We start from the raw sequence: 25,556 nt of genomic DNA, 5'->3' as shown, positions 1-25,556 counted from the left end.
AAGAGGAGGATGCTCCAGCACCAGCACCGCTCCTTCCAACGCCCACCGAGTTCCTCTCACTCCAAAAGCAGCTCCAGGGCACAGAATTTCCTCTTAGCAGAGCAATTCCCAGCATTTTCAGGGAATTGCTGCTGCCCCTCCTCGCTCTCCATCTTCCTCTGTTCAATACCAACCACTTAAGAACAAAACCATCTGAGCCTCCAAGCGTGGGGTCAGCAGTTCCTGCGTCCCCACTCGCAGCAGATGCTCCAGAGGAGCAGGAAAAGCGTAATGCACTTCTTTGGTTTGATGTTGTATGGGAGCAGGAGATCTTGTTTCCTTCAGCTGGGAATGGAACAGATCACGAGATTATCCACAGCCTTTTTGTGGTGCAGACACGTTCCTGGGCTCTCTGCAAGGTATCTGGCCCTAGATTCCCACATATCCATGAATATCCAGAGGTTTCCTCTTTTTAGAGCTGTCTTGTACTGTTATTATTATTATTTAGGTAATTCCAGAGAAGGGATGGGAAAAATGCCATAAAAATATCAACAAAAAAACCCCAAATAAATAAAAAAGAGTAATTACACTTAATGGCTAAAATCAGGAATGAAACACCTTGCCTGACCTCCAGAAATTTTCATAGAAATCATGGGATGGTTTGGGTTGTAAATGAGTTAAAGATCATCTCCTTCCTGCCATGGGGACACCTTCCACTATCCCAGGTCCTTCCAAACCTGGCCTTGGACACTCCCAGGGATGGGGAGATGTCAAACTATCTCCTTTATCTTATCAATCAGATGGAGATAAACTCCCATCCTACCCTTCCAGATGTTTTTCCTCAGCAAAGTCCTGCAGAATGGCAAGAGCATTCCCAGAGAGAAGCATTTATTGGGAATATCAGCAAATTAACCACCTTGCAAGCAACGGCGAGAAGGGGAAATCCCCTGCTTAGGACCAGTTGTTTTTTCTCCCTGAATCACTCCCAATTTCTCAGGACAGAAAGGCGCAGAGTGGATTTTTTCCTGCTGCATCCATCAAGGAGGAGGCTCCCACTCCCACCCCGGAGATAAATCCTGCCGGCAGCGCAATCCATCTGCTCTCCCTCCCCAGACAGAGACAGCAGCAATGGATACCAACATCTCCTCCATCCCTGAGGGAGATAAATTAGCTGGTTACGTAAGGAACCAACAGCATGGAGCTCCCAAGGACTCCAAAGCCCTTCCCTTTAATACCACCGGAGATTAGAGCAAATCGAAGGAGAGTGGAAACCAGGCGAGGGGCTGTGGGCGAGGTTTTGCTCACAGGAAAATGCTGCAGTCTCTCCCCTTAATGCACTCTAAATCCCATCTGATTTCCAACTTGGCTGCTAGGGAAAAAAAAAAAGAAAAGGAGGAAAAAAGGGGAAAAAAAAAAAAAGTCCAGCCTGTATTAAAATGATGTCAGCGCTCAGAGAGTGAGGTGGAGTGACTCAGGTTTTGAGTGGAGAAGGGGAGTTTTAGGGGAAGCATCCAGAGGAATCCAGAGAGTGAAAACATTTTAGAAGCAGAGCAAAAAGGAGCCAGGGGTGCAGATCTGCTTCTCCAAATCTGATCAGCTGCTGGTTTTGAGCATCCAGATCCTGCCCCCGATAAACACTCAGCACTTATCGCCCTGACAATAAACACAATCCTGCTCTTCCCTCCGTGCCAGATGAATTCCCAGCTCTGAGGACACGGATTTCCCTTCATTTCTGCTCCCTCTTCAGGCTGGCTGACTCCACAGCAAGGGAATCAAAGCAGCTCTGAGTCAAATTCCTCCTCCCTCCTCTGCTGCAAACTAAACATCGACGTCTGTCTCACACGGAGAGCGCTCCCGGCTGGATGAGGATTCTGATGGATGTCAGCTCTCACCTGAGAAGGTTTCTGCTCTCCTGCAAAGTGACATTTCTGATACTTGGCCCCTCTTTGACAATTTACCACCTTCAAGGTGATGTTTCTTTACAGCTTCACCTTTTTGCGTTCTTTTCCGGCCGATTTTGACCCAACTCCTTCCACCTAACCCAAATAACCGGTGGGTTTTTTTGGGTAATTCCATAAAATCCAATCTGAGCTTGGAAATTATCCCAGAGCTGGGCTGGAAAAGACCTCTGGGATCACTGAGTCCAACCTATGAGCCAACACCAAGGCATTCAGGTGTTCCTTAAACACCTCCAGGCAGGAGCGCAGAGCAACCAGAGGCAGCGGATGAAATATGAAAATGTGCCCAGCGAGGCACATTTTCATATTCCTCTCATCTCTTCAGCTGGGTTTTATAGATTTACACTTTCATTTCTAGTCTGGAGAACTGCAAAAGTCACCAGACTTGGCAGAAAGCACAGAACAGGTGAGAAACGCTACAGAGAATCCCTGGAATCAAGAGCAAAATGAAGCAGGAGGAAAATGCTCCTGGTGCCTCAGGAGCAGCCACCAAATTAAAAAAAAAGACTTGAGAAAGGCAGGAAAGAAGTAATAAAATATTGGTTTAAGAGTTCTGGAGACGAGTTTATTATGGCACCAACTAATTGTGTTAATTGATCAAGGCTGGCCCCTCCTGTGCTGGGCACAGCCAGACATCACGGAGCAGTTTTCCCAAAATAAAAAAAACCAAACTAAGGATACAGAGCCAGCTGGCAGAGGAGGGAAAGAGCAGAGCCACCAGCACCAGGGGAGAAAACAAAGAGTTAATATTCCCATTCCACCCTGAGATTATAACTCACAACTGGCCAGCGACCCCCTGAGCGAGGGAGGAGAATTTTACCACCCAAACGGCGACGTTTCGATAAAAAGAGAGGAAAAGGCTGTTTTGAAGAGCCTAAATTGAAAAAAAAAACCCAAATAAAAACTTTGCAGAGGCCTTACCATTGGCATCCTGGACTCCAGTGAGCGCCCCAACCGCTGCTGCAGTTTCCCCAGAGAGGACAATCTGTCCCCCTCCTTGGAGGGTGGCCTCGGCCAGCGTGGCTACGGCGTGGGCAGCGGCTTCACTGCGGAAGCAGAGGGGAGAGAAGGGTTAGGAACACCAGAATCAACAAAGAATTCCATTTTAAGCAGCAAACACAAACCAAAAGAACAATCCAGAGCAGAGGGATTGGTGTCTGGCCTGGATAAAGCGATGCAGGGCAGGGAATCGGCGCTGGAGGAGGAAAGGATGGGAAGAAGCTGCTTCTGGTGGATTTTTTTTCAGCTTGCACACCCCTGTGTTCTCCCTTTCACCTGGGACTTGGATAAAACCTCGGGGCAATCCAAGCAGTTCTTCCACGTGGCTCTGGATTCTGATTTTTGGCACATCCTGGAGCTCTGCAGATTTCAGAGCTCTCCCTTGGTGCTGCCAGTTCACCTGCCACGAGCAGCATCACCAGCTCTGCCTTCAACTCCTCCCCAGCCAAGTGGTTCCAGAATTCTTCTGGATGAGCATTGTCTGTTAAATTTATATATATTTATATATATAGCTGTTAAATTTCTTCACACAGGCCCAAAAGCCCTGCAAAGGTGCTCAAGGAGCTTCAGAACAGAGATGGAGTAAGGAAAAAAGAGGCTGGGACTGTCCAGGCTCTTCTGATCTGTCTCTGATCCCCTTTGAAACCCATCTACTCTTTTTGCTTCCCCAGCATCCTGGAGCAAAGGGTTCCACATTTAATTAGAAGGAAAAACTGCATTATGGAACTTCAAAAACTCCTGGCTGGGCAGCCCTTTAGTCTGAAATTGTGAGAAACAGGAAATAAAACTTTTCCTTTTTTTTTGTTTTCCCCATGATTTTACACATTTCCAATGATCTCCTCCCCACTGTGGCATGGATCATTCCTGGGGCTTTCATCACTCTTGTCCTTTCCAGACTTTTTCTATTTGAGCGGTGGGCACTTCCCACACCATCCAAGATGTGAATGCACCAGTTTTATTCCAGTTATTAAGCTTGCCCTTAATGCCTTCCCTCATCATTCCTAATATCCAATTTATTTGGACAATATCTGCTCAGCAGTGGTAAAACATTCCTGAAGTTGAATTTCCTATCAATTCCTCCCTCAATTAAGCAAAAGAAAAGTAGGATTTCCTTTAGCTTCCCCGTGGATGCTCTCCCTCTGCTCATTCTCTGCTCAAATATTTTCCATTTTCCCCTTCTCTTCCCTCATTTCTTGCTCAGATGCCAAACATTTTCCTGCTGCATCCACTTGGGGTGGATTTTCAGTTCTGAACAGCCCCTCTGTGTCTCAGAGTGGCTCTTAAAAACTCGTAGAAAAAAAAAAAAAAAAGAATATTTTCCTTTAGCTTCCCTGCTCCCCTTGGCTCATCCTGAGCCTGGAGCTCTGGGAAGGCATTTTCCCTTCCCACTTCCAAAGGAAATCCATGTAGGGAAATCTGGAATCCTGGAAATGGGCAGGATAAAATCCTACAAGTTGGATTTGGGGCTTTTTCCTGTGGCTCCAGTGTCCTGAAAAGATTTTAAAAGGGAATTTTACAGGGAAACTATTTGCAAAGAAAATTTGACCAACCTCATGTAGCAGACAAGAAATACCTGAAGGACCCAAAGAACTACATGGTTCTAGGTGTGTTTGGGATTAATCCCAGCAGAGATTTGGGAACAAAGTGGGATCAGAGTGATTCCTTCAGCAATTCCTGAGCTTTATTCCAAGCACCAGCAGTGCGGTGTCGTGCCCTGTGTCCCATCCCCTGGCTCAGCCAACAGCCTCTAACCAGGATCCTGGCTTGGATGAGGGAAATTCTTGTCCACACCTCAGCAGTGGCTGAGCTGTGATTTCCTATCCCTCAGGGAATGCCACAGCCATCTCCAGCTTTTTGGAACAGCAGGATGAGTTCAGGCAGTTCAGCAGAGCTGAGAAAAGATATTTTATCCTGCTGGATGGACCTGTGCAGCTACAACTCAGATCTTGCTAACCTGAGTGCAGCCAAAAACCCCAATAACCACTGCAGCCCAGGAAGATTTTGGGGCATAAAAAAACCCACCCAAACCCAGCGATCTGTGGAGGAAATCCCAATTCTGAGCCAGAATCAGGGCACACAAAGAATTCACTGAGGAAAAGCCTCTCTCAGGAGCGCACAGAGCAAACTCTGCACCCTCAGAAGGTTTTTTTCCTTTCTCAGAAGGAGAGAAGAATATGTATTATATCTTTCTTTCCTTTCTCAGGAGGAAACCAGGTACCTGTTGAGTGCCATGGTGACAGTGGCTCCCTGCTGCATCTCCTGCGACGCCGCCACCGCCGCCTCCGCTAAGGAGGCCACCGCCTGCGTGGCCTCGGAGGCCTGCGTCGTCTGGATCGTCATCTCCCCACCCTGTAGCGTCGCCCAGTTCTGCTCCACCTGCCAGGGAAACACAGGGAAAGGCTGTGGGATGGGGTTGGGAAGGATGTCCCGAGGTCTGAGAGCGTCCAGAGGAGGCAGTGAGGCTGGTGAAGGGTCTGTGAGGAACGGCTGAGGGAGCTGGGGTTGTTTATCCTGGAGAAAAGGAGACTCAGAGGTGACCTTGGCGCTCTCTAAACTCCCTGGAAGGAGCCTGGGGTCAGCTGGGGTCGGGCTCTTTCTCCAGAAAACAGCAAGAGGACACAGCCTCAAGATGCACCAAGGAAATTTAGATTGGATATTAGGAAAAATATACAGAAATTTACAGAAAGAGTGATAAAATAGTGGAAATTTCTCTCTGGAGGTGGGGGAGTCAGCACCCCTGGATGTGTTTAAAAAAGCCTGGATGTGGCACTGGGTGCCGTGGTTTGGTTGAGGGGTTGGGGCTGGGTTGGACTCGATATTGGAGGTCTTTTCCAACCTGGTGATTCTGTGATTCTGTGAAGCTGTGAAGCTGTGATTCTGTGATTCTGTGATTCTGTGATTCCATGATTCCGTGATTCCCTGATTCTGTGATTGTCTGATTCCCTGATTCTGTGATTCCCTGATTTTGTGATTCTGTTATTCTCTGATTCTGTGATTCCCTGATTCTCTGATTCTGTGATTCCCTGATTCTGTGATTCCCTGATTCTGTGATTCCCTGATTCCCTGATTCTGTGATTCCCTGATTCTGTGATTCCCTGATTCCCTGATTCTGTGATTCTGTGATTCTCTGATTCCCTGATTCTGTGATTCCCTGATTCTGTGATTCTGTGATTCCCTGATTCTGTGATTCTCTGATTCTGTGATTCCCTGATTTTGTGATTCTGTGATTCCCTGATTCTGTGATTCCCTGATTCTGTGATTCTGTGATTCTCTGATTCTGTGATTCCCTGATTCTGTGATTCCCTGATTCTGTGATTCCCTGATTCCCTGATTCTGTGATTCTGTGATTCTCTGATTCTCTGATTCCCTGATTCTGTGATTCCCTGATTCTGTGATTCTGTGATTCTGTGATTCTCTGATCAGCCATCACCCCCTCGAGGCATGCCTGCTTCCCAAAAAGAAAGAGATGGGAGGGTTTTGGCAGAGTCCTGCAGGAGAAAAAGGAGGAAGGCTGGGATCTACCTGAGGATGTGGCTGACCACAGCTCACACTGCACAAAGATCCAGAAAAGTCCTCAAAAACCCAGAAATGTTCATTTATCCCAGGTATTTAAAATTCCCTAACTCCAGACCTTCCCAGAGATAATTTTCATTATAATATAATATAATATAATATAATATAATATAATATAATATAATAAATATGATCATATTTATTATTTATAATATATTATATTAATTACATATTATATGTTATATACAATATTATATACAATAGATTATATTATATATTATAATACTTATTATATTTATATATGATATGATATGATATGATATGATATGATATTAATTATTATATTATATTGTATTATATTGTATTATATTGTATTATATTATATTATATTATATTGTATTGTATTGTACTGTATTGTATTGTATTATATTATATTACATTATATATATTATATATATTATATTATATTATATTATATTATATTATATTATATTATATTAATTATTATATTTTATATAATTTATATTTTATATAATTTATATTTTATATATTGTAATATGATATAATATAATATAATCTTATAATAGATATAATAATTATAATAATATCACCTAAATCACCCAGATTCTCATTTTTCCCCCCATATTTTCACGTGGAGCTTCCCAGCTCTTGAGATAATGATTATACAGCCACAAAATCCTCCAGGATGAGAACTAAAACCAAATAATTTTGGACCAAAAATAAAAAAAAAAAAGCAGAGGATCTGCTGACAAATGCCACTGGCTGCTTTGAGAGGGGAAAAACCTCCACCCCCCATCCCCATAAACATTTTAGGGCGCTCTGAACTTCTGAGACACACAAATAAAAATGCTGTGAAGGGGGTGGTGAAATACAAAAAAAAAAAAAAAGATCTTGATTTGTTGGGATGGAAAAGGTTAAAAAGTCCATAAAATCAGAGCTGACTGAAGGCTCAGGGTAAAATTTTGCTGATTTTGGATGGAGGATGGAGGGAGAATCTGGAAGTGGGAGATCCTGGTGATGCCCTCCAAAGGTGTCCAAGGAATTCCAGGACAGGGATGGAGCAAGGAAAGAAGGAAAAGAAGCTGAGAGGGTGTAAAACCACCCCAAATCTTCTTTCCACCACCCCCTTCCAGCTTTTTTGTGCTTTTTGGAAGATTTCCTGTGGCTGCCAGGAGATGGAAGAGGTTCCTGGAAAGGCTGGAAGCTGCTGCAGAGCGAACCAAGGTCATGGGGAGATGTTTTGGTCAGGGTTTGTGGCCAGCAAAGCTGTTCTGTGCTGCCACCTCTCGCCCTGACAGCCCAGGACAATAAAATTAAAATAAAAAATAGCATTTTAAGGGAGTATTTTAATGTTTCTTACACCCCATGGAAGGAATGATGGGGTTTTTTTGTGTATTATTTGATTTTTTTTAAAAAAAATATATATAATTTTTATAAAAAAATATTTTTATATAAAATATATTTATTTATATAAAATATATATTTATTTATATAAACTATATATTTATATTTACATAAAATTATATTATTGTAAAAATTATGTTTTTATAAAATTATAAAAATTTATAAATAAATGTTTGAGTGTTTAGGTTTAGGCATGGAAATGCCCCCCCCCAGAAAACCTTAAATAAATAATCTACAGGAGGTACATGTATAAAAAAATATGAGATGCTGACCTTTAATTTATTTTGGATTATTGAATTTGAATGATTTGATTTTTAGAAAAAAAAAGCAAAAAATAAATGTTTGAAATTTTGAACATTCAGATTTAGATATGGAAATGTCAAAAAAAAAAACCCAAATCTTAAATAAATAATCTACAGAAAATATATATATATATATAGAATATATGAAATTCAGACCTTTGATTTATTTTGGATTATTTAATTTGAATTATTTGATTTTTTTTAAAAAAAGGGGAAAAATAAATGTTTGCAAGTTTGAACATTCAGATTTAAGCATGGAAATGCCAAAAAAACCCCCCCAAACCTTAAATAAATAATCTACAGAAAGTATATATATATATAAAAATATATGAAATTCAGACCTTTGATTTATTTTGGATTATTGAATTTGAATGATTTGATTTTTAGAAAAAAAAAAGGAAAAAATAAATGTTTGAAATTTTGAACATTCAGATTTAGATATGGAAATGTCAAAAAACCCCCCAAACCTTAAATAAATAATCTACAGAAAGTATATATATAAAAATATATTTATATATGAAATTCAGACCTTTGACTTACTTTGGATTATTGAATTTGAATTATTTGATTTTTTTAAAAAAAGGGGAAAAACAAATGTTTGCAAGTTTGAACATTCAGATTTAAGCATGGAAATGCCAAAAAAAAACCCCCAAAACTTAAATAATCTACAGAAAAAAAAAAATATATATAAAACATATATGAAATTCAGACCTTTGACTTATTTTGGATTATTGAATTTGAATTATTTGATTAAAAAAAAAAGGAAAAATTAAATGTTGAGCGTTCAGATTTAAGCATGGAAACGCCAAAAAAAAAACGGGATTATTAAATTTGAATGATTTGATTTTTTTTTTTAAAAGAAAAGGGGGAAAAATAAATGCAAGTTTGAGATATGGAAGGAAGTTCAGCTCCTCACCTCTCCGTCAGCCACCGCAGAATAATTGACTTGCGCCACGGTGACCGTGGTGGGCAGCTCGGAGGCGTCGGCCAGCGTGGCCACCGTGGCACCGGTGCCGACCTGCGGAGGACAAAACAGCACAAAACAGCATCTGTTAGCTCAGGGAATGTCCACAGAGCTCAGGGAAAGGGAATCTCAGATGGAAAAGAATAAAGGAATTTATGGTGAGGGTGGTTAAGATGTTGGAAAAGTTGGTTTTGGTTGTCCCTGGATACTTGGAAGTGTCCAAGGACAGGCTGGACAGGGTTTGGAGTGACCTGGGATGTGGAAATTGTCCCTGCCATGGCAATAAGAGGATCTTTAAGGTCTTCTCCCACCCTCCCAGAATTGGCTCAGAATTCCCTGCACACCCTCCTTGCTCCCCATTCCCTGGAATCCATTCCTTGGATCCCTGCAAGTGTCCAAGGCCAGGTTGGACAGGGTTTGGAGCACCCTGGGACGGTAAAAATTGTCCCTGCCATTGCAATAAGAGGATCTTCAAGGTCCTTTAAGCATTAATTCCCTTCTCCCACCCTCCCAGAATTGGCTCAGAATTCCCTGCACACCCTCCTTGCTCCCCATTCCCTGGAATCCATTCCTTGGATCCCTGGAAGTGTCCAAAGCTGGGTTGGACAGGGTTTGGAGCAATCTGGGATGTGGAAATTGTCCCTGCCATGGCAACGAGAGGATCTTTAAGGACCTTTAAGCATTAATTCCCTTCTCCCACCCTCCCAAAAATGATTCAGAATTCCCTGCACACTCTCCTTGCTCCCCATTCCCTGGAATCCATTCCTTGGATCCCTTCAAGTGTCCAAGGCCAGGTTGGACAGGGTTTGGAGCACCCTGGGATGGTAAAAACTGTCCCTGCCATGGGAATGAGAGGATCTTCAAGGTCCTTTAAGCATTAATTCCCTTCTCCCACCCTCCCAGAACTGGCTCAGAATTCCCTGCACACCCTCCTTGCTCCCCATTCCCTGGAATCCATTCCTTGGATCCCTGGAAGTGTCTAAGGCCAGACTGGACAGGAGTAACCTGGGATGGTGGAAATTGTCCCTGCCATGGCAATGAGAGGATCTTCAAGGTCCTTTAAGCATTAATTCCCTTCTCCCACCCTCCCAGAACTGGTTCAGAATTCCCTGCACACCCTCCTTGCTCCCTGGGTCTCATCTCCAGGCACCTGGCAAACAAGAGCTCATCCTCAATTCCCCTTTGGAAATGATCTTTTCCCCATTTAACAGCTGGGAAAGGACAAAGGCAGGGAGATGGGCAGCTCTGTGTCTGAGGAGAATGAAATAGAAATGCCAGGAAGTCAATGGGATCTCAGGTGTCCAGCAGCTGAAAGGACAGCAGTCAAAGGGAGATTGTATGGACAGGTGAGCAAAGAGAACCAGCCTGGCAAGTCTGCTGGTACTTTTTGCTTTTTTTTTTGGGAACAGAAAACTCTCACAGCCACTGAAAAGCTTCATTTGGGGAAAAAAACCCAGTTTTTATCTTCATTATGTCTGAGACTTGACTGAAAATGAGGGACAAAACGCTGGGCCTGGTTAGGAACCACCAGGTTTGGAGGCACAAAGGAAACTGAGATTCAAATCTCACTCCCATGAGGAGTTTGTGGGAAGTTTCAAGAGGAAACCTAATTTTTTCTGACATCCTGAGCTGCCAGAATCTGCCTTTTCACACAGGGGAAAAACCAGCAGCAGCACTGAGCTAAGAACAGTGTGAGAGGAATCCTTATTCCATGAGGACAAATATGAATTTGGTGTTTGTAATAAATACAATACACTTCAGAAGAAGACCAGGGGCACAGAAATACCTGATCTGATGATTAAACTACTTTTCACACCATTAAAGGAAGGCAGTTCCACCACCTCTCCTCCCATTTCCACCCACAGGTGTTGCGTGGTGGCACCTGGGACTGGATTTGTTCTGAGTAGATTCACTAAACTCAGGTCAAATCCCTGAATTGTTTGATCACATCACAGAAATCCTTGCACAAACAAAGGGTGAAACAAAGGAGAACAAAGGGTGGGAGTTGAGAAGAGAAAGGATGAGGACGGATCTTCCTTGTGGGGTAAGATGTGATGAAGACAAAATTCCCCAAGGTCAAAGTTTAGCTCCCGAGTTTCCTTAAACCCTGAGGCTGGAAATGGGAAATGCAGGGGGTTCCTCTCACCTGGATGAGGGACACAGTGCCGTCGGGGTTGCTGAAGGTTTGTACCACAGTCTGGGAGGGCACCAGGTGGGCGATGCTGTGCGTGGTGGTGGTCTGCGGGGTCTGCTGGTCCTCGAAGGCGTAGAGCAGGTCCTCGCGCCCGTGCTGCTTGTAGCAGTTCTTCACGATGGTCCGCAGGGCCTGGGTCCAGGAGACCTTCCAGCAGGAGGGAACAGGGGACAGTCAGCCCAGGGGAGTGTTCTGAACCAGCACAGGGCCGGGATTTGCACGTTTTGTCTTTCATTTGTCGGGGTGGTTTGCAACAATCGGCAAACGAACAACCCTGAGATTTAATCTCCCTCTGCTCATCCCCTCCTTTCCCCAGGGAGCTCACCCTGATCCACTGGAGATGTTCCAGCTCAGTGCAGGGCTTGGATGAGAAGACCTTTAAAAGGGCCCTTCCAACCCAAAGCATTCGGTGACCCCAAGCAGAAAACCACAGTGATTTGGTGATTTGGTGATTTGGTGATTTGGTGATTTGGGAAAGCACCAAAATGCTGCCACAACACCGTTTCCAGCCTCCCCACCCAACCAGCCTCCACAAGCCCTGCTGCCTCCACACCACGGATTATTCTTTCATTATCTCTGTGACACGTTGCTAGAAACTTTACTCAAGACCTTTCCACCCAGTTCTCTCATTTCTCCTGGCTCCACTGCACGTCCACGACTCTTTTTCCCTAAAGCACAAAGCTTTAAGGAAACCTCTGAGCAGGACAGCATCCCTTCCCTCCTTCACACAGACTCTTCCTTCTGTCCCTCGAGGCAAAAACCACTCCCAAAAACCAAAGTTGAGGGGCAAACTCAGCCCAGTGCTCCTTTTGGAGGCAGGCAGGGAGACACCCACCCGCTGCTTCTGCTCCTCCGTGCGGACGTCGCTGCGGACGTTGGCCCACGGAATGTCCTCGGGCCACCAGATGGGCTTGCAGCTCTCCTTGCCCCAGCCTGGCTTGCCACGACCCGTGGAATACTTCAGCATCTCGGGGATGAAGGCTCTCAGCTGTGCCTGGAACAAAAAAAAAGGTTGAGAGGTGTTTAGGAGTTCACATCTCCGGTAGTCTTGAGGTGCGCTGGATGGAATTTTTGTGTTCAGATTCCATCCTGTTGGAACCATCATCGTTGGAAGAGGCCTGAACGCCCAAGGAAGGTGGATAATACTTTGCCAGTTTCTCCCAAGACTCAGCTTGGCAGCAGGTGGAAGAGAGGAAACAAAATTAAATTAAACATTTGAAGTAAATTAAATTAACAATCAAAGGAAAGGAAAATTAAAGCCAACGCGAAATTCCAACGCTGAGGCACAAACACCCAGGGTATTGACACTTCACTATTCAAACACTACCAGGAAGAGAATAAACCAGCCTGAAATGGGAAAAAATCCCCAAATAAATCACAATAACCCATTAAAAACCCCACACTCCATGTCCCTACAGTGGCAGGAACTCGGCCATGAGCTGATCTATCTTTTACAGAGATGCTGCAAGGGGATGGAGCTTCAGTGGCTGCTGAAATGTGGAAAGCATCTGACACTTCTCCAGCCCTGTGCTGCCAAAAGAAATGCAGAACTCTCACAGGGTCTTGTGACAAGATTGGTTTTTGTAGCTGGGACTCCTTGGAGCAGCAGGAAAAGGCTGGTTCAGCTGCAGAGCAGAGCAGGAAGGGGAGAGCTCTCCTTATGTCAGAGGAAATTATGTTTAGAGCTTAAAAACTGCATTTAGGAGCAGCTCTCTGCATCCCTTCAGAGCTTTTAGAGTAAATTATTTCATACAATCACGGAGTCATTTTGGTTGGAAAAGACCTTTAAGCTCCCAAGCACTGCCAAGGCCACCCCTGCCTCACCTTGTCCCCAAGTGTCACATCCCCAGGGCTGGGAAATCCCTCCAGGAATGGGCACTTCCCCCTGCCCTGGGCATTTCCAGTGCCTGACCCCCCTTTCCATGGAGGAATTTTCCCTAAAATCCACCCTGAGGCTCCCCTGGCCCATCCTGAGGCCGTTCCCTCTCCTCCTGTCCCCGTTCCCTGGGATAAGATCCCAAATCCCCCCGGCTGTCCCCTCCTGGCAGGGAGTTGTGCAGAGCCAGAAATTCCCCCTGATCCCCCTTTTCTCTGGGCTGAGCCCCTTCCCATCTCCCTCAGGAATTCTCCAGCCCCTTCCCATCTCCCTCAGGAATTCTCCAGCCCCTTCCCATCTCCCTCAGGAATTCTCCAGCCCCTTCCCAGCTCCCTCAGGGATTCTCCAGCCCCTTCCCATCTCCCTCAGGAATTCTCCAACCCCTTCCCATCTCCCTCAGGAATTCTCCAGCCCCTTCCCATCTCCCTCAGGAATTCTCCAGACCCTTCTCCCGGTGCTCCAGCATCCCCAGCTCCGTTCCCCTCTCTGGAAAGAGGCAGGATGTTGCATCCATTGATCCCTGAACTCATTTCAAGCTGCTTTTCCCACATTACACATGGAATATGCAGCAAAGCACCTTTTTCCCACCCTGTCCGTGATCCACCTTCCACTGCAGGGCCAACACTCACCCTGACATGCTCCAGGTTCCCTGGCTGAAACCTGGTGAAGGGAGGAGAAAGAATTCCTCCACAGAGCAGTTTCTTTAGAAATATATTGCTCGTAGTCCAAGGGAGGAAAGGATTTATTCTCCAGAAACACTGCAATAAACAGGGGTTTGTTCAACTCTGAGTGAGCAGAGCTGGGGGAAGGAGGAAAAACCAGAATGGAGCTGCAAAAGGCAGGGATTTATTATTATTATTCACTCCCAAGGATTTATAATTTAGCAGTAACTCTGCCCAATAATTTATTCAAATAAACCTGGTAGCAGCGGTTGTTTTTTTTTATATTTTTTGGGGGATTTTTTTTTGAGTTGCTTGGTGCAAAAACAGTTAAAATCTCTTTCCTCATCAGCAATGCTCCTTGTTTCCAGCTGGATCAATTACTGGTCCATGGGAGCTGAGGGCTCAAGCTACTCAAGGTACTTGTTAAGGAGGGTTTGTCTTTAATCCACGGGGGAGACAATCAGCAGTGCTGTCAGGGAGAGAGGACTTGCCTAATTAGTGCCCTAACGAGCCTAGGGGGGCTCTGTCACAGGTAATGTCCCCCACATCCCTCAGGTGGGAACATTCAGCCACCGTTCTGCTGACACCAACATCCAAAAAATCAAATTTGTGCTGAAAAAAAAAAAAATCCAGCAGCACCTTCTGTTTTGTTCCCTTGGCAGTTTGGGAAGGGCTGAGGTGAGCTCGAGGATGGAGGATTTGGGAGAAGGTGTGAGAAATGTTTCTTTGCCACCTTTTCACACAGTTAAAACACTCAGAGTTTTAACTTTTCACGTTAAATTCAAGAATGAATGGTACTGAGCTATCCCATTCCCAAATGCAGCAGCCCAAAGCACAACCAGGCCCAGCTGGGAGAGCAGGAGAGAAGCTGGCAGGAGCTGAACGGGCAGCACCGCGATTTTTGAGAGGCCCAGAAAAACTTTTACTACCTCCTGCAATAAGTAAAATAAATAAGTAAGTAAATAAATAAATCATGGGGGCTTTAAAAGAAAAAAAAAAAAAAAAAAATCAGATTAAAGGACAAATCACACTGAAGCACTGAACTCAGCTTGGTTAAACTCAGATTATCCAATTTTACTCCTCAGTCACATCAACGAGCAACAGAGAAGGAGTTGAGGGGAAAACTCAGCTGTCACCAAAGTCCAGAAAACACCAAGATTCCCCCCCTGTGAAGGCTGAAAATCCCACTGCAACACAGGTTTTCCTGCCCAGCCCAAGGTTAGAGAAACATCTTTGCCCAGGCAAATCAAGGCTTTATTTCCCTCCAGACCACTGGGGAAGCAGAGCAATTAAAAGGAGAGTTATTTTCACCTCCTCACTGATGACACCTCTACACCTGCCTGCTTGCACCTGCTGAAAGCTGAGGCCTCATTTTTCCAGTCCCTGCCATCCTAATTATATTTATATTTATATTTATATTTATATTTATATTTATATTTATATTTATATTTATATTTATATTTATATTTATATTCATATTCATATTCATATTCATATTTATTTTTGTTTCAGTTTTAAGCAGGGTTTTGTGCAACTTAGTTGCAAAAAAAAAAGCTGATTTTTTTTTTTTTTTTTTTTTTAGAAAATACAAATAATTATACTGGAAGCTCTGGGAATCAAAATTTCCACAATAAATGATGGCACCTCTGTGCACAGCTCAGGAGAAACCTTTCCACAAAGCTCTTCTGAGCTACCTCACTGTGCTGGAACGATGAGGGCCATTCCTAAAAAAAGATCTTTGTTTTTCTACCATAAAGCAGCAGGACAGAATTGAAATCAGAGGTTCTACATCAGCACTTTGGGCTGGCTGAGCAAAGGCCCTGCAGGACAAGGAGGAGAAAAAAACATTTCCATGGTACAAAAGCTGCTCCTGCAGGTGCCACCTTTCACAGGAGTTTAAAAACCCAAGAAATCATTTTTGTCTTATTTGTCAGGGATTGGGAAAATGATCTGGACCAGCCAAAGCACGGTGAGCTCAATAAAATTTTATTATAAGTGTGAGCTTGTCTGATTCCACTAAGAAATGGTGTTTTGAGCAGGGTGTGACCTCTGCAGAGCACAGAAAAAACCTGCACATCTTTGCCCTGCTCCAACAGCATTTTGTGTGCTGCACTTTCCATCTCCCTGCTCCTTCAGGAAAAAAAAATTGCCTTTCAGCATTTGAAATGTGTTGACATTTCAAATTACAACCCTCAGGCTGGGTGTACCCAGAGCCTCCTGCAGGACACACCTGCCTGAATTCAGGTCCTGCATCCCTGGGGAAGGAGATTTCCCTGCAGATGAAGCTTCCCTGGGGAGTCCCCGGCACTTTTTCCCAGCAGTGAGGCTGGACCTGGAGAGAAAGGGAATTCCCACATAGCCAGGGCAGGTAATTCCCTGTCTCCAACAAAAAATAACTCGCTCAGGGTCTGATCTGGGGTTAAACCTTTGGCAAACTCCCCTCTGCTCCAACACACAGCAAGAAACAGAGGAAGGAATGAACTACAGGACACAGAAAGGTGTGTCCCAACCTCGGTGCCTAAAGATTGTTCCTAAAGCCTGGAACAAACATTTTCCCTGTTCCCACTTTCTGGGATGCTCCCAGCAGCCTGACAGCAGCTCTTTCCACGGAGAAAATCAGCAAATCAGCACCACTAACAAAGCTCCACATCCAACCACGGCCTGAGCTGTCACAGGCCCAGGGGAAGGAGGAGATTGGAGCCATCCCCTGGAGAGAAGCCACACAAAAAAAAAAAACAAGGATGTGACTTTGAGATGCCAAACATTCCCTCTCTGTCCTTGCCTCTGCTGCTCACCTGGGTCATCTTGTCCACGGAGACGGGGATGCCATCGATGGTGAGGGGAGGCAGCTCCGAGTTGACCTCCTGAGGGGCCGGAGCGTGCTCGGCCAGCGCCGATTCCAGGTCTTCCAGGATGGTGCTCTTGTACTTGCGTACCTGTGGGGAGTTGTTAGGCTCAGGTAAACAAGGTGAGCAGCAGCAGGAGAGGAGCAGGATGCAGCCACGTTCCCCAAGGTGCTGCAAAGAGGGGCACAGCTGGCAGGAAACGCCCAGAGGTCCCCGAGGCTCAGCCTTTGCTGATGAAACTTGAAGTAACACCAGCAAGGGAAGAATTTGGGGGATGAAAAAGTTCTGAAGCCAGAACTTTGTCATGGGCAGGGGCTGCAATAAGGTGCAGGAGCTGGCAGCAGAACTGAGCTCAAATATGTCGTTGTTTGGGGTTGTTTAGTCTGGAGAGAAGGGGGATCAGGGGGAATTTCTGGCTCTGCACAACTCCCTGCCAGGAGGGGACAGCCAGGGGGGATTTGGGATCTTATCCCAGGGAATGGGGACAGGAGGAGAGGGAACGGCCTCAGGATGGGCCAGGGGAGCCTCAGGGTGGGCAGCAGCAGGAATTTCCCCATGGAAAGGGGGTCAAGGCTTGGAAATGCCCAGGGAGATTTGCAGTGCCCATCCCTGGAGGTGTCCAAGGAAGGGCTGGAGGTGGCACTCAGGGCTCTGGGATGGGGACAAGGTGGGGATTGGACTTGATGTCCCTGCTTGTCCAAGCTTGGACTTGATGATCCCAGAGGTCTTTTCCAGCCTCAGGGATTCTGGGATTCTGTGATGATGACCTGTTCCCTCTGATTTTTAATCCCCCCTGGTGAGATGTTCCAGGCAGACATTCCTGCAGAGGAGAGAGGACCTCAGCGCTGCCCTCGTGTCGGGGAATCACAGGAAAATTCAGGCTGGAAAAGATCTCTGAAATCACTGACTCAACCAGCTCCAGCACTGCATTCCATTAAACCTAAAAACTCTGTTTTCCAGGGTTTTTAACATGACCTTCAGATCCTCACCAGGCTTCCAGGGCTGCCCTGAGCAGAACAAAATCTGCAGGGAAGGTGAGGAACTTCTTTCCTCGCTTTCCTAGGGACACCTACCACGTTCTCCAAGGGTGCAGCACCGAATACTTTGAAGACAGGGTTGGGTTTGGAGGGTGAGATGCACAGGACGATGGCCTGCTGCCCCACTCTGGTGGTGTACTCATCCAGCGTGGCCCGGAGCTTCCTGAAACAGGGGAAAAACAGGGAATGAGCTGAAAGCCCTGCAGAAACACAACCCCTGTGAAATCCAGCTCCTTTTCACAAAGCAGGTGAGAAACAGAGCCCCAGCTGCTCAGCTTGGCCACATGTTGGGTTTATTCCTCCTCTCCACAGGCCTGCTGTGCTCCCTGCAGTCACCCAGCAGCTCAAATGTCAATTATTCTCCCTTCTCTCATTTTCTCATCGATGAAAAAAGAGAAATCACCAGAGCAGCAAAGCTGGGGTAGCAAGAGTCTGCACTTCCACTCTGTCCTAGCGACACAAAAGTTGTGTTTTGCTGAATGATTCATCAAAAGAGGCCTGCAGACAGAGGCTGTTTTACATCCAGATCATAGCAGATCATCTCCTGGCCAATTTATTTCGGTCTCCAGCACCAAAGTCCTCCTCAAACCAGATCTGGAAGAATTCAAGCTACAGGATAGGCAAGAGCTGGAAATATTGCAACAGCTCAGCACAGGAAACCCAGGTGTCCCAACACCTGCCCTGTCAGCAGCTCCCTTCGGAATGAAAACGTTCCACTGGATATTTTCTGCCTCTTATTCCCTTTTAAGCAGTGCAAGAGTCAGAAATGGTGGCAGAAACTCCGAAAGAGAGAGAGAAGTAGCGTTTTCCTCAGAAAAACTCCGTGAGGTGACAGCTCAGTCCCTGTCCTGGTCATTTCAGAAATGACTGAAATGAGTTTTTGTTGCCAAAAAAGCACCTCCAGCTTTGATCCCACAGCCAGGGGTCTGAAATTTGATTCCCAGTGGGGTGAAAATCAAGCACAAATGTGTGTGCAGCTGAACAGAGAGGGGAAAAAAAAAGATGTTTTGTCATTATCATGTTGTAGTAAAATGAAGTAGTTGAGAGAAAGGAGAAGAAATTATTCCTTCACTGAGCAGTTTCTTTAAAAATAGATTGTGTGATATATATATAATAATATATAATATAATATAATATAATATAATATAATATAATATAATATAATATAATATAATATAATATAATATAATATAATATAATATAATATAATGTAATATAATATAATAAAATATAATATAATATAATGTAATGTAATATAATATAATATATCTATATAATATATCATATATAATGTATTAATATTAATAATATTATATATAATATCTATATAATATATACTCTTCATATAATTAATAATATATAATATTAATCTATAATATAATATATAATATTAATAATATATAATATAGATTAAAATATTAATAATAATATATTATAGTCTTAATATATAATCTTAATATTAGATATAATATTGTAAACATTAATAATGTAATATATTATATATTTGATATTTAATATCTTGTATTTTAATATTTTAATATTTATCTATATTTTATATATTTCTATTTTATTATGTATCTATATTATAATTATAATATATAATATATTATATATACAATATAATATATTATATATTATATATAATAAATAATTTAATAATATATAATTAATATATAATATATAATATGTATAGTATAATATATAATATATAATATATAATATTATAATATAACTTTATGTATTGTATATAATTATAATTATATAATACATATTATGTATTATGTATTATGTATTATGTATTATATATTATATATTATATATTATATATTATATATTATATATTATATATTATAATAATTATAGATATAATATCTAATATATCTATTATAATTTAATCTTCATCTATTAAAACATATTCCTGTTTCAAGGGAGAAAGGGAAGTTTTCTTCAGAAACACTGCAATAAACACAGCTGAGCTGGGGGAAGGAGGGAAAACCAGAATGGAGATGTAAAAAGCAGGGAGTTCACTCCCAAGGATTTATTATTTATCAATAACTCTGCCCAATAATTTAACATTAGCTGCCCAATGAGATCCCAAACAGCACAAAAAAGCAAAAATTGCTTTGTTCCAGGGAACAGTAACAGGCAATATTCACAAATTTTGGCATGGAATTTCTGGGGGTGTCTCCAGGGCTGTGCAGTCCTATCGGATCCGGTGTGGCTCGGGGGCCACCAGGTGGGCAAACAGCCTCAGAGCACCTGGAATGCAACACCTGGAGAGCTGTGGAGCTCTGGTGTCTCCACGGGAAGCTTTTTTAAAAGCCAAAATAAAAATGTTTCAGCTCAGGCAGGAATCTCTCCTTCATTATTCTTCCTAAAACTATGCGTCTTCAGCGTGGGGTTTGTCCAACAGCAAAGGAAATTTGAAACACCCACTGAATTTGTTCCCAGAATGGTTTGATCAAGCAGAAAAGGATTTTTTTTGTGAGGCAGATAAATCCTTTGATGTCTGGCTCTGAGATCCAGGAGAACACTGAATTTCATACAATGAAATTTCATAATAAAATTTATGGGCGTGTTTTCATGGTGACACATGAAAACAACTGTTAAAGTGAGATAGAAAAGCTAAAAGTGTGAGTGTGTAAATTAAAGTTTCCTTAAGTCACTGAGTGGAAAAGTTAAGAGTTTAAACTAGTTTAAAAAATAGAAAACAAGATGGAGGATTTAGAATGTTGTTTCTTTTCCTTCTTTCTTCTTCTTTTTCTTCTTCTCGAGGTTTTTGGGTAATTGCAGGTGATTGGACAGAAAATGTCACAGTGCAGCACACAGGTGATGGGTCATTGAGTCATTAAGAAAAATAATTAACGTGTCTATTGTTAATTGGGTAAAAATAAGTATAAAATAAAAGAACTGCGTAGTTCAGGGCCATTTTGTGCCATCAGAGCCAAAGTGAGCCAAAGAGACAAGATGAATTAAACTTGTGCAGAAAGTGTGGAGAGACCTGCCAAGTTTTGTGATAACATCCTAATTAACACAACAGAAACAAGATCCTAACGAGCTCTGGAGTTTTCTTCTGACCCAGAGAACTGAGATAAATAAATCCCCGTGAGAGAGGACCCCAAAAGAGCTCGGCTCAGAGGAGCTGAGAAATCAAGGAGCAAAAATTGCAAGCAGAATCAGAGAAACAGATGAAAAAGTTTCAGCAGGGACAGGTGAGCGCTCACCTGAGCAAACGCGTCTGTTGCCTCTTCCGAATGGAGGGGTTGGACTCAAAAACGTGAGGTCTCTTCCGTTTCTTCCCCGTTGCCACGGCAGCAGCTGCTGCCATCCCCACAGGGCCTGGAAATCAAAGCACAGAGGGTCTGTCAGTGCCATCAGCTCAGCAGGGATGTTGTCACCGTGTCCCCACCAGCCAGCAATGGGTGCCCAGGGTGTCCCCAGCAGGGAAAGTGACACAAATCCCTCTCTGAGCTCTGCTCTCTGTACCCCAGGCTGGCAAATCCCAGCTCAGTCCCGGGTGAAAGTCACATAGTTCAGCCTAAAGTTTACAGAATTCTGGTTTTCATCTTCCAAACATATGAAAAACTCCCAAGATTTTGACTGATCTGAGGAGATTCTGGCTGTGAAGAGGAGAACAGGTACAGCTCAACAAATCCTGCTCGGACACCTCAGCTGCAGCATCAGGAGCCTGAGGCTTTCCTGAGGGATTAAGGACCTGTTCTAATGGGAAAGAAATGTAAAAATCCAGAGTCTTCTGAAGACCATCCAGGCCTGAAAATCCTGTGTGCTAGAAGGGAAGGGAAAATAAAAATCCCTGCAGGATGGGAGGCTGGAAGATTCATAAGGGATGCTCAGGGGGTGGTGGAAGCTCACAGGTTTGGTTTAAAGCCTGATAACGGAGTCAGGCCAGACTCCCAATGCTCAATTATAATTTTTCTGCCAATCTGGAGGACATTTTGGCTCCACTGGGTGGAATCTGTGATTCTGAAGTACTTTCCAAGTCCAGGTATGTCAGGATCTTCTGTGGATCTCCCTGGGAGAGGCCTAACACGTGAGCTCCCTAAACGCAGCAAGGCCGCGCTCCCAGGTTATTTTTTAGTGTTGTTTATGTGGGGCCTGAACTAATTTTTGCTCTTTTGACATATTTGGTATTTTAATTTTGTGAATTGAGGCAACGTTTTAGCAGGGAGCTTTGTAAACCAGCAATTCCCAGCACTTCTGCGACCCACACAAATGATGAGGGATTCAAAGCTGCAGGGATAATTCCTGTGGAATATTCCTGTGGGTGGGATGGACCACTGATGCCTTATATTTTTCAGATCCTGCACTGCTTTAGTGTATAACTCTAAAACTCCATAGCCTGTCAGCTGCTGTTCTCCTGTTTTATCCAGACAAAACAATTCCTCTCTAGGCCTGAAACTCAAGGACACCTCACAGCCTCAGGCCCCGAGAGATGTAAACAAAAGTGAACTGGGGGGGGGAAACTTGGAGTAAATTACTTCATCACCTGAAGCTGTAATTAGAGGATTAACCCCTGATATGTAAATGAACCAAACCTATAAGTGTGTGCAAAACTCGTGACCATCGTCCATCCTGGCTGCAGCCTCTGGAGGGATTCTGACTGCCCCAGGTGTGATGCCTTAAGCTTTGGCTTTTGAATTTTCCAGATCCTGCGCTGCTTTAGCGCGTAACTCTGAGCTTTACAAAGTGTCAGCGAGTTCTCCTCGCAGCTCAGACACAACAATCAAACAGATTTTCAAGATACAACAAATTATCAGATACAACAATCCTGTCCCAGCCCCAGAACCAAGGAGTTGCTGCAGCGTCGGGCACAGAAAGTTTAACCAGCAGTGAATTGATGGAGCAGGCAGGGATGATGGGGATTCATTAACTGAAGCTGTAATTAGACAATTAACCCCGATATGGAAATGGACCAGAAGTTATAAAAGTGTGAAATTCGTGACTCAGAGTCCACCTTGGGTGGAGCCTCGGCCGCGCTCCTGCACTGCCCAAGGTGCCACCTTTAATAAATCCCAATTTTATTCCTTTAACTCTGCCCAGCCTCTGCTCCAGGGAGCCTCTCACAGCATCAGGTGATAAAATAAACACCCATTTTATTCTCTTAATCAGCCTCTGCTCCAGGGAACCTCTCACAGCATCAGGGGATAAAATAAACACCCATTTTATTCTCTTAATCAGCCTCTGCTCCAGGCTGACACTCCAAGGCATCACCAGGAGGTGATGATGGTGGTGATGATGATGATGGTGATGATGATGATGATGGAGCAGCTCCCTGGCTTTACCTGCAGCCGCCAGGTGAGCGGTGACCTCGTCGGCAGCCGTGGAGTTGAGGATGTCGGAGTCGTCGTAGGAGGTGTCCTCAGGCGAGGAGGGCGAGTCCTCGTCGGCGCTCAGCATGCTGTGCTCTGTGTAGGTGGCCACGTGCACCTGCTGCACCTGCTGGGCCACGGCGTGGGCCTCGATGGTAGCCATGTGCTCTGCCTGGGTCACTCCGTGTTCTTCCATCAAGAGTCACTGGAAGAGGGGACAAAAAGCTGTGAGCATGAGGGACAGAGATCACCTCCCCTGGGGACAGCGGATCACGGAATCACGGAATCACAGAATCAGAGAATCACAGAATCCACAGAATCAGAATCACAGAATCACAGAATCACAGAATCACAGAATCACCAGGTTGGAAAAGACCTCCAAGATAGAGTCCAACCCAGCCCCAACCCCTCAACCAAACCACGGCACCCAGTGCCACATACAGGCTTTTTTAAACACATCCAGGGGTGGTGACTCCACCACCTCCAGACAGAAAATTCCACTATTTTATCACTCTTCCTGTAAATTTCTGTATATTTTTCCTAATATCCAATCTAAATTTCCTTGGTGCATCTTGAGGCTGTGTCCTATCCCTGTTTTCTGGAGAAAGAGCCCGACCCCAGCTGACCCCAGGCTCCTTCCAGGGAGTTTAGAGAGCACCAAGGTCACCTCCAAGTCTCCTTTTCTCCAGGATAAACAACCCCAGCTCCCTCAGCCGTTCCTCACAGACCCTTCACCAGCCTCACTGCCTCCTCTGGACGCTCTCAAGAGTCTCAACGTCTTCTCTACGCATCTACAAGAGGGAAATAACTCTGCCAGGAGCCAAGAGAGGAACTTTAGGTTAAAGGTTTGGGAAAATCCACTACAGAGCACAGCAGCCAGCCACCAACATCCCTGCTGGAGGAAAGGTCCCCAGGGATTCTGCAGCCCTGAGGTTCTGTGTCCCTCACCCACACCTTGAAGGGTCAAAGCTGGGGCTTGGTTTTGCCATGTCATGTTCCAGATTTCAGAGAAGAGGCCTGAGGGTGACACAAAGTCTCCTCTGACCTCAGTAGCTCAGGACATGAATGAGGACGCCAGTACAGAATCCCAGGATCACTGAGGATGGAAAAGACCTCCAGGATCATTGAGTCACACGTGTGCCACATCCAGTCCTTCCTTGGACACCCCCAGGGACAGGGAGTCCTTGGGCAGCCCCTGCCAAGCCCTGGCCACCCTTTCCATGAGGAAATTCCTGCTGATATCCACCCCTGAGCCTGAGGCCATTCCCTCTCCTCCTGTCCCTGTTCCTTGGGATACGATCCCAAATCCCCCCCGGCTGTCCCCTCCTGGCAGGGAGTTGTGCAGAGCCAGAAATTCCCCCTGATCCCCCTTTTCTCCAGGCTGAGCCCCTTCCCAGCTCCCTCAGCCTCTCCTGGTGCTCCAGACCCTTCCCAGCTCTGTTCCATTCCCTGGACACGCTCCAGCCCTTCCAGATCTTTTCTGGGCAGGAGGGGCCCAGAGCTGGAGTCAGAGTCCAGAAATAGGCAAAGCCATCAGAACCCAAGCACAAATATCACAGAAAAGTGATTTATTTAAGGTGTCCAGTGGTAAAGCACGGAGCAAAGCAGCAGCTTACGGAATCAGCAGGGCCCTGGAGCACACACTGGGAAGACAGACCTGTGCAGAAGGACCAGGACGGGAGGTGCAGGGATATTTTCAGTCTGTGCCTGCTGCACATTTGTGGAAAAGAAACGGCACATCCCTAAGATATTTTCAAACAGGAGAATTAGAACCTCAACCCTTAAAAACAGATTTCCCAAAGGGAATCTGTTCGTGCTTAGGGCAAAGAGCAGAAAGAGGTGACCAGCAGCAGGGAATAAGAAAATAAAGAACAACAAAAAAAAGATTCTGATTTTGTAGGCACCGTGATGGAATCACAGCTCCTGACAGACACCAGATCATGGAATCCCATGTAAGACACAGGAACCCAAACCATTTTCTCAAGAGGGTTATTTTGACCAAACAAAAAGGGAGGTTGCAGCCAGGTGTGGGGGGTCTGTCTCTTCTCCCAAGCCACAGGATGAGAGGCGCTGGGTTCAAGCTGTCCTGGGGAGGTTTAGATGGGATTTTAGGGAATATTTCTCCTCCAAAAGGGTTGACAGTGGAACAGAGAAGTGCTGGAGTCCCCATCCCTGAAGGGATCTCACAGACCCTGGGGACATGCTTTAGTGGTGGGATTGGCAGTGCTGGGGAAGGGTTGGAATATTCCAGTCTGAGGGACAGCAGAATTGTTGTTGTGAGACCGTCACAAACCTACTGAGGCTACAGCTAAAGCCAAACCAGCTTCAGACTCCCAGTCCTCCCTAAAAAGCAGCTGGAGTCCGATGATGCTGCTGTCCAACCCTGTTTACAACTTGGGTTGTAATATTAGAGCCATCCAAAAATAGCAGGAGTTCAAACGGTGCCAGCGAGGAAGGGACTGAGATGTTGA

General features: G+C 44.7%; 1 protein-coding gene across 3 annotated transcripts in view; it reads right to left on the bottom strand.

Annotated features, from left to right (window-relative positions):
- Positions 1–25,556, bottom strand: part of NRF1 (nuclear respiratory factor 1) — a 63,813-nt gene that overhangs the window by 24,424 nt on the left and 13,833 nt on the right. For all 3 annotated transcript variants that reach the window (XM_086886284.1, XM_086886282.1, XM_086886283.1), the window contains exons 2-10: positions 23,059–23,290; positions 20,980–21,094; positions 17,792–17,918; positions 16,668–16,808; positions 12,170–12,328; positions 11,287–11,481; positions 9,093–9,194; positions 5,155–5,312; positions 2,859–2,983 (exon numbers count right to left, since the gene is read on the bottom strand). In XM_086886284.1, coding sequence (XP_086742410.1) covers positions 2,859–2,983; positions 5,155–5,312; positions 9,093–9,194; positions 11,287–11,481; positions 12,170–12,328; positions 16,668–16,808; positions 17,792–17,918; positions 20,980–21,094; positions 23,059–23,281 — 1,345 coding nt within the window. In that variant the 5' untranslated portion in view covers positions 23,282–23,290. The remainder of the gene's footprint in view (positions 1–2,858; positions 2,984–5,154; positions 5,313–9,092; positions 9,195–11,286; positions 11,482–12,169; positions 12,329–16,667; positions 16,809–17,791; positions 17,919–20,979; positions 21,095–23,058; positions 23,291–25,556) is intronic.

Source organism: Cyanistes caeruleus, chromosome 4 (genome assembly GCF_971803275.1).
Source record: "Cyanistes caeruleus chromosome 4, bCyaCae1.hap1.1, whole genome shotgun sequence".
In the NCBI taxonomy this organism is placed as follows: domain Eukaryota; kingdom Metazoa; phylum Chordata; class Aves; order Passeriformes; family Paridae; genus Cyanistes; species Cyanistes caeruleus.
The sequence above is the reverse complement of the archived record's forward strand: the minus strand, read 5'-3'. Positions and strand labels throughout refer to the sequence as shown.